At 42.7% G+C, this 14,150-nt stretch overlaps 1 protein-coding gene across 2 annotated transcripts in view; it reads right to left on the minus strand.

Moving 5' to 3' along the window:
* The window catches only part of ENTPD1 (ectonucleoside triphosphate diphosphohydrolase 1), a 184,780-nt gene that overhangs the window by 63,575 nt on the left and 107,055 nt on the right, over window positions 1–14,150 (minus strand). For both annotated transcript variants that reach the window (XM_069239690.1, XM_069239689.1), the window contains exon 2: window positions 8,886–9,013. In XM_069239690.1, the coding sequence (XP_069095791.1) occupies window positions 8,886–9,013 (128 nt within the window). The remainder of the gene's footprint in view (window positions 1–8,885; window positions 9,014–14,150) is intronic.

The following is a 14,150-nucleotide window of genomic DNA, read 5'->3' on the forward strand; positions in this document are numbered from 1 at the left end:
TTTTTAACAAAAATGTTAAAAGTGACCCATTGTATATTGCAATGCCCTTCAATGATTTTACAATGGGGATTTAAGGAAAGGTATCAGCAATCGGGGCAAGGGGCAGTGCCTACTACTTAGTCTGGTAGTCCTACTTGGGAGAAGCAGTACTCTGAAGCGGCACGTGCTGAGTGACTTTCAAAGAAAGGAATGCTGGCAGTCACCACTGAGTGGTGGCGTGGACTGGACTCAGATTGTGCACACACAGAGGAAACACTGTGCAGCAGTGGACTAGCATCAAACTCCGATTTCAAACATGCCACAAACAAGAGTGCACTGAGACAGCCACCATCTTGGATCTTCAAGTTTAACTTTCCTCATGGTTTACAATATTTTTTGGTAGACAATCGTGTTACAATGTTGCTAGGACCTTGCTACGTGGATATCGAATTGCAATTACTAATACCTACTGTTATTTACAGATTTGAATTTATTGTGAAGTATCCTGAAGTTGTGAGCCCTTGAAAATTTACTTTGAATGCCCCTTTGCATATTTATTTGAATGCTTAAGACTGGGCTGGGTTCGTGGGTGTTGCTAAAAGCTCCTGTGAATGAACAAGGCAGACTTTAAGGACACTTCAATATGTATACGTTTCATTAAATATGTGTACATGGTATAAGATTTCGAGTCTGTGCAGACAATGCAAAAAGTAGGGAACATCAGGCATTATGGGGTATTCCTTATTTTTCGGTTTTACAGAATCAAGTACAAACTTTCCTAATCTTCTAAAATAGCATATAGTGATGAAACGTGAGGTAGTTATTGTAAACTTAGGGACAGGTGTTCATGCACATGTGTTTTCAAGCTATTTATGTTTACTTGTATTTAGTTTTCAGGAATTCCCAGTTTCCGATCAACGCATAGAGTTTTACAGCGACATTAGACAGGCACAGCCATAGCTCACAGAGTCAAGGATGCTTTAAGGCCTAGTGATATGATTGAAGCTAGTTACCACTAATGTAAAAAGAGATAAAAAAATTATTTGGTGGTACAGGGAGAATGATTTAGTTTCATAAGCTGTAAGCATATTTTTGCTTAATTCTCCTTAACCTGTTCTCTGCAATCATCTATAAATGGGGTGGTACTTGTTTGCAATCTGAGCTGTAACTCATAACAATATAATGTTGTACATGTTCCGCTTCTTGCCATTATATGAGGGGGGAACTAGCTGCTCTCTTCCCCTACTAGACAGCTCATGTGCTGTCTGTTGCGAGTGAGACCTACTGTTAGATTACAGTAGGATTAGAGCCTGCCTAGTGATTTCCATTTGTAGCCTTCATTGTCACTGTCATTTGCTTGCTTCTCATCCCTCAGCTGTGAGGGTTTTCTTTCCTATTCTTGCGTTTATCCCTCCCCTGGAGCACGGACGCGGCCATGTGCCCTTCACAGCTCACTCTTTTAGGTACTACTTTTTCCTTTTTGTTTAAGAACTCAATAAGTGTGTATGTGTCTTTCCACGGTCTCCCTCACGTGCTACTCGTCCCCCCTCTGCAGCTCTCTGATTTTCTCTCTCACTTGTGTAATTCTCCCCAAATCCCTGTATTGCGTACCTGCCAGTGTGTTTTCTATCAACCAGCTCCACATTTCTGTCTTTTTCCCACTTGATCCCCCCAGCATGAACACCCCATGTTGCTTGCCCGCTCCAGTGCCCCCCTCTATTTTGCTTCTGTCCCCCACCTGTCCCATTTGTTGTAAAAATTACAAACTCATGTAAACATTAATCGGAGGGCCCAAGGAGGTGGAGACCATCACAGTTAAGCCATCAAACTATTATTTTAATAAGTTCATCACCGCCACAGCAGTAAATAATGAACAAGTGCACACACAACATAGGAGAAAACTCCCATGGTGTGGGCACCATTAGTTTTTATTTTTCAAAAACAGGCTCCAGCTTTGGGAGTTTGTTTTTGAAAAATGAAAAACAGGAAAATTCTGATATCAGACTGCCATGTTTGACAGTACCATTCATCAACCTTTTCCTGCATCGACAGGAACAGCCATCAATTTCTGCCTATCTATAGAGTTATCTGACGGCCCTGTGGACAACTTAAAATTTGGCAGGCAGGGGTAACTTGGTATTGCAGAGGTGAAGTCTCCTCCTCTATGCCTTCCCATTCCGATGACCTACTTTTGTCCACTAAACTCAAAATCAGGCCTAAGCATTGTTCTCAAATGGATCTATCTATTGATCTGCAGATGTATGCACCTCTTTCTATGCTTAATGGCTGGTGTAGAATGGGTCACGTTAGCTGTCATTAAACAGTCTAAAAAAGGCCAGCTTTTTTACTTAATACAAACAAGCATAGGAATAATCAAGAACTATGGAGCCGACGACGCATGTTTGATACCTTTGGCAATTAAATCTCTGTGCAAACTTTTCTTCCTAGACTATATCCCTGAACTGGTTTAATGTGTTCTTCTAACGTATAATGCAACTCCTGAACCATTAATCTCTCACCTTGTAGAGCTATTTTTGACGTTCCAGCAGCCGTTATCACAGAGCAATTCATCATTTTTGGCCCCAAAACATCAAGCACGATAAAGGCGGAGGTTACCCGGGGACCATTTTTAAGGCTTAGAGGGTTTATTGTTATGTTTTAATGAGATGTTCCTTATTTAGGCACGAAAGTTACCACAGCAAGTGAAGACACTTAATCGGAACTTTATATAATGAATGCCCTCGGGATCGACTGAATGAGCACTAGATTGAAATGGACAGGGATAATCTTTTGATAAAAATGTAATTTCACCTAAAGTCACAAGTGACGTGCGAATGCAAGAATAACAGATTACATAGAAACCACAAGGCGCATTTTGATGGCGTGGAACAGCTTATCCTAGGATGAATTAATGTGTCAGTGCAGGGAGAGGTAGAGAGGCAAAGATCCTAAGGAAATACACTTCAAACAATGCAAGTGAATAAGACAAGTAGTAGAGGCAGTAGACCTGAGGAGCTCATTTTTACAAAAAACACTTTTAGCTATTGCTAGGGGATTGTAGTCGCAGTTTATTTTTAGCTGCAATTTGTTTGCACAAAAAATCTTTCCAGGAAGACTGGTTTGTTCTTCAATTACTAGAGTTTCCCTGTCCTCCAAGGTGTACTTCCTATGACTTCATCGAAGCGGCTACTAGCAAGAGAAATTAAACAACCATGCAATGCCCTTAAGCATGTGTCGAATGATAACACAGTGGAGGCCTTTGAAGTTCGGCCAGCAGCGCCCAGGATGCTGAGCTGTACTTCTAGTAAACAGGAACCTTCATCTGTAACGGTCTCTGACTCTTCTGTGTATGCAAACAACCAATATGGAGCGTACAACACGGATAATGATGTGCTGGTTACGTATAGAAGAGGGACGTCTCTCTACACAAACTCTGTCCAAGTGCAGTTTCTCTTGATAGACTGCCAAAGGTAATATTTCCGGTTGAACTAACCATACAGCACTAAAGATACCCAATTAAGTACCATGCCCAGAGTCACCATAACAGATAAGTTAGAGCGAAAAACTAGAACTACCACCACAATTTACGATAAACAGACCAGCATGGAACTCTGATGCAACCAAATGTGGCAAACTGGAATACTGGTGCGATATGCAAGTACTGGCAAAGGCAATAGGTCTTAGCAAAGCCAATATGTCTTGCCTTTGAGACCTCTTGACTTTGTCAATGAGTTTCAGCCCTGCTGTACAGTATCCGCATGCAGGACAGCATGGCCAAAAAAACAAAGTAAAAAAAAAAAAAAAAAAACACAGGGGGTTATTGACGCCAGTGATTTGCAATATTTTGAAGGGCGAGTGCAAAGCGCTCCATCCCTCTTCTAATCTCTCTTTAGGGGGATTTTAACCTCGCCTATGTTACGTCAGTCACTTTGAATGGTCCGTGGGCTTGTCTTTTAAAATCCGCTTGTTTTTATTCTTGAAAGACATGCATTCGTCATGCCTTTTCCAGTGTTAGGCCCTCCTCGAGAGCACCAGTAAACTAATTGAGACATACGAGGCTCCATTTTTTCCATATGGTTTCTGGACTACTTTTTCTTATTATTTCGCAGCGCGAACACAGCACGATCACGCTCATTTTTTTTGCTTTTCCGTCTAATGTGGCAAGAAAAGTTTGGTTAGGAGTTTACAACGCTAATAGCTCGAACTCGACATAATGCGCGACCCGTTGCATTGCAAATGCTTGTTTCTTACTGATTTGAATCAGTAAATTAAAATATATAAGGAACACAGCAACTTTTTTGTAGTGAGGCTACAGGAGCAACACAGAGGGCTTGGGGTGGGGGAAGCAATGCAGAAGGTGGATGAAACACAGTTGGGCATGGTTTGGAATGAGTAGGAATGGCCGAGAGAACATGAGGGCATGGGTTGTGGGCAAGTAACAAGGAGGACATGGGTGGGAGGAAAAGCAATGGGTGAGAAAGGAACATGTAGTGACTGGGGGAAAGGCATTTGGATGAGAAAGCAAAGGGGAAAGGACACAGGGGTAAGCGCAACATGGATGGGGAGAGGGGAGAAGTGCGCACTTCTGTGAAAACATTTGAGAAATTCTGAAAAAAGCAGGATTGTGTATGTTTCTCTAGCGGTGCCAAATTCAGCATAGTGAACACCTGTTCTACTGTGGCTGGACATTTATTTCATTTTGTAAAGCGTGATATTCTATCCGTTTCATTGCAGAGTCGGAATCTTGAAAATAAAACACATACTGCATGAATCAAAGAAAAATAAAGAAGCATAATTCTTCCTCTGGGTAAAACTCCAGTGTTCTGCAAAAAAGAAACCGTCAGTCTGGCCATACCTCACAAGGATAAATAAACAAATAGCTATATTAAGTCCCTATGTGGCCCAGATCGATTCTTTGCGGGTTGCTTACCCGCATCAGCTCTCTTCTTTATGTTAGCGTTCGGTTTGTGGCACAGCCGGAGTCACTGCCGTCTGAGGCAGAATCTAGGTACTGATTTCTTGCTTGTATCTCGTAAAAAGTCCTGAACAACCTTCACTACTTCTGAGGGTGGCGTCCGGCTCGTATTCGGGATGCGATGTTCTTGATAAGTAGCGAAAATAGCGTTTTTAAGGGTATTTGCATTCTTGGTACTCCCCCAATTTACTGCATGAAAACGTAATTGCTTGCAAAGCTCTTTGTCATGTTCGTTTGGAAGGCCAGCCAAAAAATGAACTGGAAGGTTTTTGGTTCCTATTTCACCTCACAGCAATTTTGCAAAAGCCCTGAGTTTGTGTGCCAAAAACATTAACCCCCAGGGAAATGCCCAATAAAACCCCTTTATTACAAAAACTATTCGAGGCATTACACAAACAATTCCTTTCTCTAAAAATTAGAATTTGTCCTTTAAAGCAAGTCATCTTTTCTTGATTACAACAGGTTAGTTATTAAACAAACCGAGTAGGGGTTGGGGTGGTGCTTCCTCTTGCCCTCGGCCTCTAACTGGCAGCTGCCAGCTTCCTCCAGTAAAAACAGCAACGGAAGTGGATTAACCACATCTCCTTCTTGGAGCTGTGCTTCCACATGCTGAGGGACTTCACGTTAGTCAGAAAAGGGGAGATGCACATAGCCCCATTGACTGCATGTATACCTAGTGTAACAGGCACAATGAGTGGATTCCTTGATGCAATTGATGAATCAGGAAGCTGCACAGAGGGGCAGATATTAATGCTCTTTGCGAAAACGAGGCTTGGCGCCCGAGGTTGGGACCCTCTACCCGTGGTCTGAATTCACGGACGCCTGGGCCTGTGGCTCTGCACACACAATTTTTAAAAGTATGGAAGACATCTCTTAGGATGTTACACCATGCCTATTAGGAGCCATGGCTCTGCATGCATGCTCTTCTTTCTCCTCATGTGTGTTTTCATGTGTGTTGGGAGAGGAAAGAACACTGTTAGACAGAGCGCAGACTATAGAGTGGATTACTAGAGGAGGGGCCATAGAAAAAAGTTCTAATGGGTCAAGTGGGGCACTTTTGGTCGCCATTCTTAATTCAGGAAGGCGACTACAGAGTGACCATAAAAAGCAAACTAGACAGGCATGTTATGGCGAGACATCCAGCCCTGCTCGTATCATGGGTCTAGTGAGCATCAATGTGATGCCTGGTTATGGTGATGAGGGGCATAGTTATGGTGGGATCAATGTCTGAAACCGGCAGAAGAAACAGATGAAGAGGAAAAGGCAACCTATTTCCATACATGGGAAGTAAGCAGAGGCAACGGGTAGAGAAGGGTGGCTTCAAGATTATCACATCACTAGACGTGGTCCAGTGCTGAGAGCACCAAGAAAGTATAGCAACCAGGCTTGATAACTAAGGTGAGAAAATTGTGGAAAAGGAACAGACCGTAACAAGGAATTGGGTTCGCAAGGGGTGATAGAAACACAAACTGGAAAGAATGGACAAACAAATAAGTTCCATTTTGAAGGTGAATAAAGCACAGGCCACCCACGCAGAACATGTAGAATCCTGGACAAACCTCAACTAGAACACTGCTTCGGGATTGCTAATGAGCACAGAAGGGAATTATTGAGCATTGATTTTGAAAGAGTGCAACGTTCCCTAATGCAAGCATGGAACCACTTGCACCGCATTCACATGTTGAGTAGCACAAAGCACTATGACTGGGGTGCAGAAAGCCCCTCAAAGCTTTAGGACCCAGTGCCACGGCACCTGCTGTACCAATGATAGCTGCTCCCCGTCATTAACTGAACTTCACCGCTCAGTGGATCCATGTAGTTTTGGGAATGGCCAATAAAGGGGACCAGTTCTACATTGCAGATGCTACTGAATAAAGACACCAACCAGCAAAAGAGATGTAAAATAATTTAAGGGGAGTACTTTTCAGATGAGATTTGTAACACTCGTTGGAGAGAATGAATTTTCAGCTAAATAATAACAACATCAGAATTTTGAGCATTATGGAATCTAGCTTTTTCTGGAGCTATCCTCTGTGACCACGAAAAGGAAGTGGGGACTGGACATAACCATAAAACGTAGTAAATAATCAAGCGTAGCGGGGGCTTCTGCAATCAAACAAACTATTGAAAGGAAAAAGCTTATTTCTTTTTGTACTAGAAAGTGTGTACCTTGCTTAAATTCGGAGGAATGTGGAAAGGCATGACTGTAGTGACTTGTGACCACCAGTGTGAAACTGATGTTTCTAAGGATGCAACCAGATGAATGCTTAGTCAAAGGTATGTGTAACGGGCTGAAGGATAGTCAAATCGGTATCAGCACTTTTTCATCATAGCCAACAAAGCTTAGAAGCAGATGGAACTACTGTGAAATTGTTACATTTCCGCCCCAACACAAGCTCTAGACTGGACCCATATGAGTACGCTAGGTGCTTCTCAGTTTCAGTGATAATCATTTGGAGATATGAACTTCTTAGGGCATCTCTCTTAATGGAGTGGTTCCCCTATGGTATGTTTGTATTTTTTATACATTACATGTTAATATAATAAAGGGAAATAATTGGTTGCAAAAAGAGACCACAGATGATTCATACTCGTAGATGTGATGATAAAAGACCTCTAATTTGCAATGTGGCAAATTAGTGGATTTTATAGATTATCATTGGATTCGATATTTGCAGTAAACATATTACATCCGTTGAGCCTTACTGCTTTCACTGTTACTGCTGATAAAGGGAGCCAGATGAAGGGATTGGAATAAACGTTACCGCCTTCTACACATGTCACAAAAAAGATGCATCATGGGTTACTGCAACACAAGATACACACTTTCTGTCAAAGTCTGTTATTTACGTTGGATGTGATAATACCCAATATCAGTGCATTGTATTCATCTTTATGGCAGTCAACCATACGGTAATTGTGAAAATTGTGTTGTGGATCACGGTAGGCATCCACCCAATGGGAACTGGACTAAGATTGAAACACTTGATCTCATGTAGTGCACCAAACAGCACAAGATAGTATAATCTTTGTGTGCCCACTAATTTGAGACAACCTGGTCGTTTCAAGATTTCCAGCACTTCTCTCAAAACAGAGGTGCTTTCCTGTGGTGGGATAGAGAGACAGCTCCCACTTAGGACTCCTTCAGTGCTCCCAGTGTTGCTGCACTAGTTGAACCATGAATCATAACCTAATTGATTGATTACTTGAAAGTTGCAGGTAATCTAACTAACAGTAGGTCCTGATGAAAGCCATTGACCATGAGTGGCCGTGTCAGGCAGAAACATGTCGACCCTAATTTTGAATGTATAGGATTCATTGTTGACCCTCACAATGTCACCTGCCTTTAATCGTACCTGCGTCCTTTTTATGGACACTAATAAATAGGGATTAAGGATATATGGTACTTTTAACTCACATTTTCTCACTTTCCTTCTCACTGAGACATCGTTCAGTAATCATTCACTTGGATAACTGGACACTCAAGTGAATGGTGACCCCGTGATGACGCTACCCACAAAATCACCTCTCAGTGGCAACGTTCACCATTGAGGGTGTAATACGTGTGGTTGAGGATCTGTTGAGAAAGATCTCAGAGGGTCTGGAAAGATATGGTAAGAGGGTTCACTTCTTTTGGTTATTAGTGTTTGGACAAAGGAAGCTAAGTGAACCTTAAAGAGAACTTCCTTCTCCCTCCTTTACTGATTCATATGTAATGAGAGATGTATACATTACTAGTAGGGTCTCAGGTCCCCTAGCTTCACCCTCACTACCACTTACTGGTTTCAGATTGTCACATGTGGTTCAGTACTGATCTACTACCTGGATGTAACAAATTATTAAACACACATCCCAATACCCAACCAACCTCTTGTTTTGGGCACATTTAACAATGACACAGATGTTGTTCTTTAGGCTTGCGTATAATTACCTTTACATTCTTCTCAAGGGGTTTATTTTGTATTATTGCCACTGTAATGATAGTTATTATTGCCAGAATAAATAGAAATCCCAGGATGATGAACACATTCTTTTGGCATGACTTCTTCTGTTTGGTACCTGAAATGACAGGGGAAAATAATATTATTGTAGTAGCAGTTCTCGAGACATAAGAAAAGCAGGAATGAATGACGTTAGTATGAAACAGGAAAAAGCAAACCCCTGAATGCTGCAAAATACGTATTTGTGTATCAAAAACAGAAAATATACAATACCTCCAAAAAACAACACCCCATTCTTAGGTCTGATTTATTGGTGTCTTATTTATCCACTAAATTGTTCTGCGAACTGGCTGCTTCTTGTGTTCCACTACCTTTGTAGTAAAGATACGTCCTCAAGTGAACCTACAGTCAAGGTAGATGGAGACGGGTCGTGTACACATGGCAGACTTTCAACAGGTTATATGGATTAAGGGATAATTGTTGAATTAGCCAAATCTCTTTTGAAGTGATATTGAGGGTTAGGTTTGTCCAGTTACTCAGCGGGATTCAAGAGACGACCTAATGGAACAGGGTTGTTCTCAAGGCTATTCTGAAGGTGACAGGGAGCTACTCTGATAGATGCCCCTATGCTTATTGGATCTTATGTAGTTAATCAACATTGCGGTGACCACTCTGGGGTTGTGTCCTCAGGTGTATGGTGTGGAATTATTTTCTTTTGTGGACAGTGCAAAGTATTTTAAAGTAAACGTTTTCTCCACTAAAACTTTGTCCTAGGTCAATTTTTGTAATCCACGGAGCTTCTAAAAATGTAATTTTGTTTGATACATTAGATAATGCAGTGGAATTGAGCTACATGGGGGCATCCGAGTATTTAATGGAGATTTTCTGTGGTAGTAGGAACACATGGACCATGAGATGCAGTACTAAAACATTGCTGGGCATTGACAGAGTAAAGATTACAGAAAACTGGACCTGATGGCATGCTTGAAAAACCTAATTGGAATAATAACACATGGAAAACTACAAGTTGTTTGCAAGCTCACATTGCACATATTAGCACAATTTGTATTGCATTATATGATTTAGCATATTTCAAATTTAAGAAGGGTGAGGATATAAATGGTTGCCTAGTCCTGCATGGGTCTGTTCAGTTATAAAACTCCAACTGAAATCCAAGTCTCCAAAATCAGTAACTTAACTACTGGATTCCATCACTTCTCATAGATTCTGCAATGAAACCTCCCAAGCCATGCTAAATTCTCTTCCATAATCCATCTGAAGAAATGGGTAGACCCTTCCAAGTATCATGGGGGATTGTGCACATCTTATTCCAACACCTATGATCTGCTGTAAGAGGAGTCATAGCATATCCCCAGCATTTGGAATTAATGAGGGTAAATCTGGGGTGATGGGGCTGATCTCTGTTCTGAGGGATAGGGTAAAGAGAGGGATACTGCGAGGGCCATTGGTCACAATGATCTTGAGTTTCATACCATTCACACGCAGAGACCTCTACTGCATCCAATGACCTTCATGTCTCAGCAGCTTGTGACCTTGTGCCAGACCCCTGCACTGTCACCTAGATCTGGACAAGGGTGCAATGTACCGAGTGTGGAACATCTATTGTATGCCAGTGTGAAGCTGAACATTAATCAGGAGTTCTTTATCAATGTAAAGTTGCTTGAACAATAATTGTGAGTTGTGTTTCACTGAGACTTTGTGTAGACCTTGCTCATAATTAGTATTCATGTTTGAGGCGGTCAGAGCTGTGAAACTCAGATATGTATGTCAGTGCAAGGGTGGACAATGATCATGGATTGTGGGTCTTTGTGGTATTGGGCTTTAACTGTGGTTTGTGTGCTACTTTGAGGCTGGGCAAGGATTGTCAAGCTAGTGTCATTCTTGGGCTAGACACGATTTATGTTCTCATTCCGAGGCTGCCTGGCATTAGACATAATACTGTGCACTCAGGGACACTTACAGCCACTCCTTCATGGGCACATGTGCATGGTAGAGGATGGACTGGAGTACAGATTTTGCCCAATTGCTTTCATGTGGTAAGAGGTTAATTTCGTGTATCTATGTGTGCTTTGTATTTCGACATCAGATGAGAGATGACTTTGTAGGCCTCAAGTTTTTTTTTGGGGGGGGGGGGGACCAGGAACGTTATTCCTGGCATTCTCCGATAAATAAATGAATGAATGTTTGTGATTTCATACGCAGATTGCTTGTTAACAGGTGAAAGGACACTGAAGCTCGTGCTTTCCAGGTAGCTGGAGGAGTTACATCAGCACATGAGCTGGTTTTCTTCCATGTAAGCCATGGGGCACTGGCATGGTCTCCTTAGTTATTGCTCACCGGCAACTGCTTTCTGCAGTTTCCAGCTACCCTCAGCACTGCGCTGAGACCGAGAATACTTCTTTTCGTTTTTTTAACAAGAGACAGGCATTTGCTGCTAGAAGCCACTGAACTGCTCACCTGTTCCTTCTTTGTCTTAGGGAAAAACAATTTACTTAATCTGTCCAGATCCCCAATATACTTTGTTCCTACACATCACTGGATCCAACGGTGAGCTGCGTGAGCCTGCACCGCACCCAGAGCTGAATGAGTTGGATTGCTAAGAAGTGCTCAGAGCCTCTGGTCTGTAAACCTGGGTGATGTCCACAGTTGAGACTCCCATGCTTTATCCAGTCCGCATGTGCCTGCAGTCTACCCAGAGGACAGGGGGCCTGAGTTTTATCCCAAGTGGAGCGTCTCTACCTTAGACTTGCCCTACATGATCTGTATTCACAGCTGACTACACCTATCCAGAGCCAAGAACACTGATACAGAGGCGGGTTTACCTGAGCAAGTCACCAGCTCATTTGGAGACGTTAGATCATTCCCCGGGCAGCACAGGGATTATGCACCAATCAGCATCCCCCACTTTAAAACCTGTTCCAGCACCACAAGGCCCTCTGTACCCTGGGAAGGCTAGCTTAGGTAAGTATAAAAGTGGGCAGAGAACTGATTCCAATGTCTGCAGAGTAGGAGGGATGGCTAGCAGTCAAGCCAAAGTCACTTGTGTGAAAGTGGTATGTAAAGACCTAGAGATTATGCAAGACTATCGGCCTTATTACGACCCTGGCAGTCTGAAGAACACCAGGGTCGCGGAGGTGGTTAGACCGCCACATTACGACTGTGGCGGTTGCACCACAGTCGGACCACCAGCATTGCAAGTTTTCCTCCATAAAAAGTAGTCCTGCCCTGGGGGTTACGACCCCCTTCCCCACCAGCGGTTACATGGCAGTAGCACCACCATGTAAATGCAGGCTGAGATGGGTGCAAGGGGCCCCATGCACTTGGCATGGGCAGTGCAGCCCCCCCTCACCCGGCCAGCCCCATCACAATGTTTACTGTCTGCTTTGCAACAGTGAACACCGTCATGGGTTCTGGTGCAACCTATGCACAACAGCACTGCTGTTGTGCATTTCACGCTGGGCCAGCGGTCGGAGCCATAATGTGCACCCGCTGACCCATCCGGAAACTCTTAATAGGGCCAACGAGAGGGAGGCCGCACTGGCGGCAACCTCCCCATCGGGACTTCGGCGGACAGGCTTTTCTGTCCACTGAAGTCCTAATGACCCCCTATATGTCATAATACTGGGTCACAAAACATGTTCCTGTCAAAAGATTGTGAACAAAATAACTTCTACAACAACATCATGAAGGCATTTATATATAGGCATGTATATATTTACAATCCTTAGCTCAACATCTACGTACCTTGAATATAAATATTATCATAGTCATTGTCTTTACCTTAGTTTTTTGCATTTACCACCACAATATTAACATAATTGATATTTGGGCCACAATATTCTGGAAGGACGATATTTAAAAGTTGACATTTTGAGGGGGTATACAATTATGAGACTGTTGTCTGTTGCTATCATGGAAGGCTACTCTTTTGGGGGGTATGAACAGGAAATGAGAGATGGCAGTATGAGTTTAATTAAGTACGCTTCTTATAAAGAATCTGTATAGATAGTAAAACACAAGGAATACGGATTCATTAACTTCAAGTCACAACTATCATTCTTTACATCTAGGACTTGCTCCTAATTAAACGTGTACGCAACGTGAACGGAATTGTTTTGTTATTTACATAACTTTCCCTCAGGTTTCTACAGCTGGTGGAAAGTAGTTTTCTAATTCTTCTTTTAGTAGTTTCCTTGAGATAGGAGTCTTGCCACCACACAATGTTTAGTAAACAAATGCAGGGATGTTCATGGTCACACCAAAGCCCCATCCATTGCAGACCATGGTTCTCGGATCGGGACCTGCACAAAATTGCTATACATTGGCCTAAGGAGACACCCATCGAATCTAGTAGGGAGATATCAGTCTAACTGTGCGATGAGGACAGCTGCATGCAAAAAAATCCACAAGGATGAGATGTGTCTGGCGACTAGTGACCTGTCTCCATGTCTGACAGTAAGGACAGCACTCAGAGAAAGATAAAGGAGAAGGGCCGTGTTGCTAATTTGCACTGAGCTAACCTTTGGACAGCAGCAAGATTCTTTTACTATGCTGTGGCATCAGCAGAGCACCATTCTGGAATATAGGTGAAGAAGGATGCAGATCATACAAGTGTCTGGGGAAGGTCATGGATCTGGCATATGAATGACTCCAAGGCAGATAATAGTGGCAGAGGATCCTTAAAATGGGCTTCTGGGCCTCCTCGGTCGCAGAACACCATCCCAGGCTGCGTAAACTTGGACTGTTATTACTAGAAACCCTAGTAATAACAGCCCTCTTCTATAAAGAGCACACTGCAATCAGAAGATTTTATTGGTGCTGAAATCACCATCTTTTGCTTCATCCCTCATATTCACCTGAACGTGCACACAACCATCTATGCTCCTATGTCCTCCCCAAGCTCAGCCAATCAGTAAGGGCACACACATGTAATACTTGGGCTTTCCACCTAAGCTCCACCAACCTACCAGCCTCACCAGACCAACGAGCGGCCAATAATAACGTCTAAAATACATATGCCACACCCACACAGAGGCCTGGATGAAGTCTTTAACATGTAGATAGATAGAATTTAAAATGTATTGAGCATGCTTAGCACCTGACCTGAAATACTCTCGCAAAAGTGTCACTAAAGGAAACAAGTCAACAAACTACAAAGTCGTGCTCATAAAGCATAGCATAAGCTGAAGAGGTTTAGCGAAAAAAACTGGGAAACTCTCTTGGCTTCTCTTTAC

The sequence above is a fragment of the Pleurodeles waltl genome, chromosome 6 (assembly GCF_031143425.1).
Source record: "Pleurodeles waltl isolate 20211129_DDA chromosome 6, aPleWal1.hap1.20221129, whole genome shotgun sequence".
Classification (NCBI taxonomy): Eukaryota; Metazoa; Chordata; class Amphibia; order Caudata; family Salamandridae; genus Pleurodeles; species Pleurodeles waltl.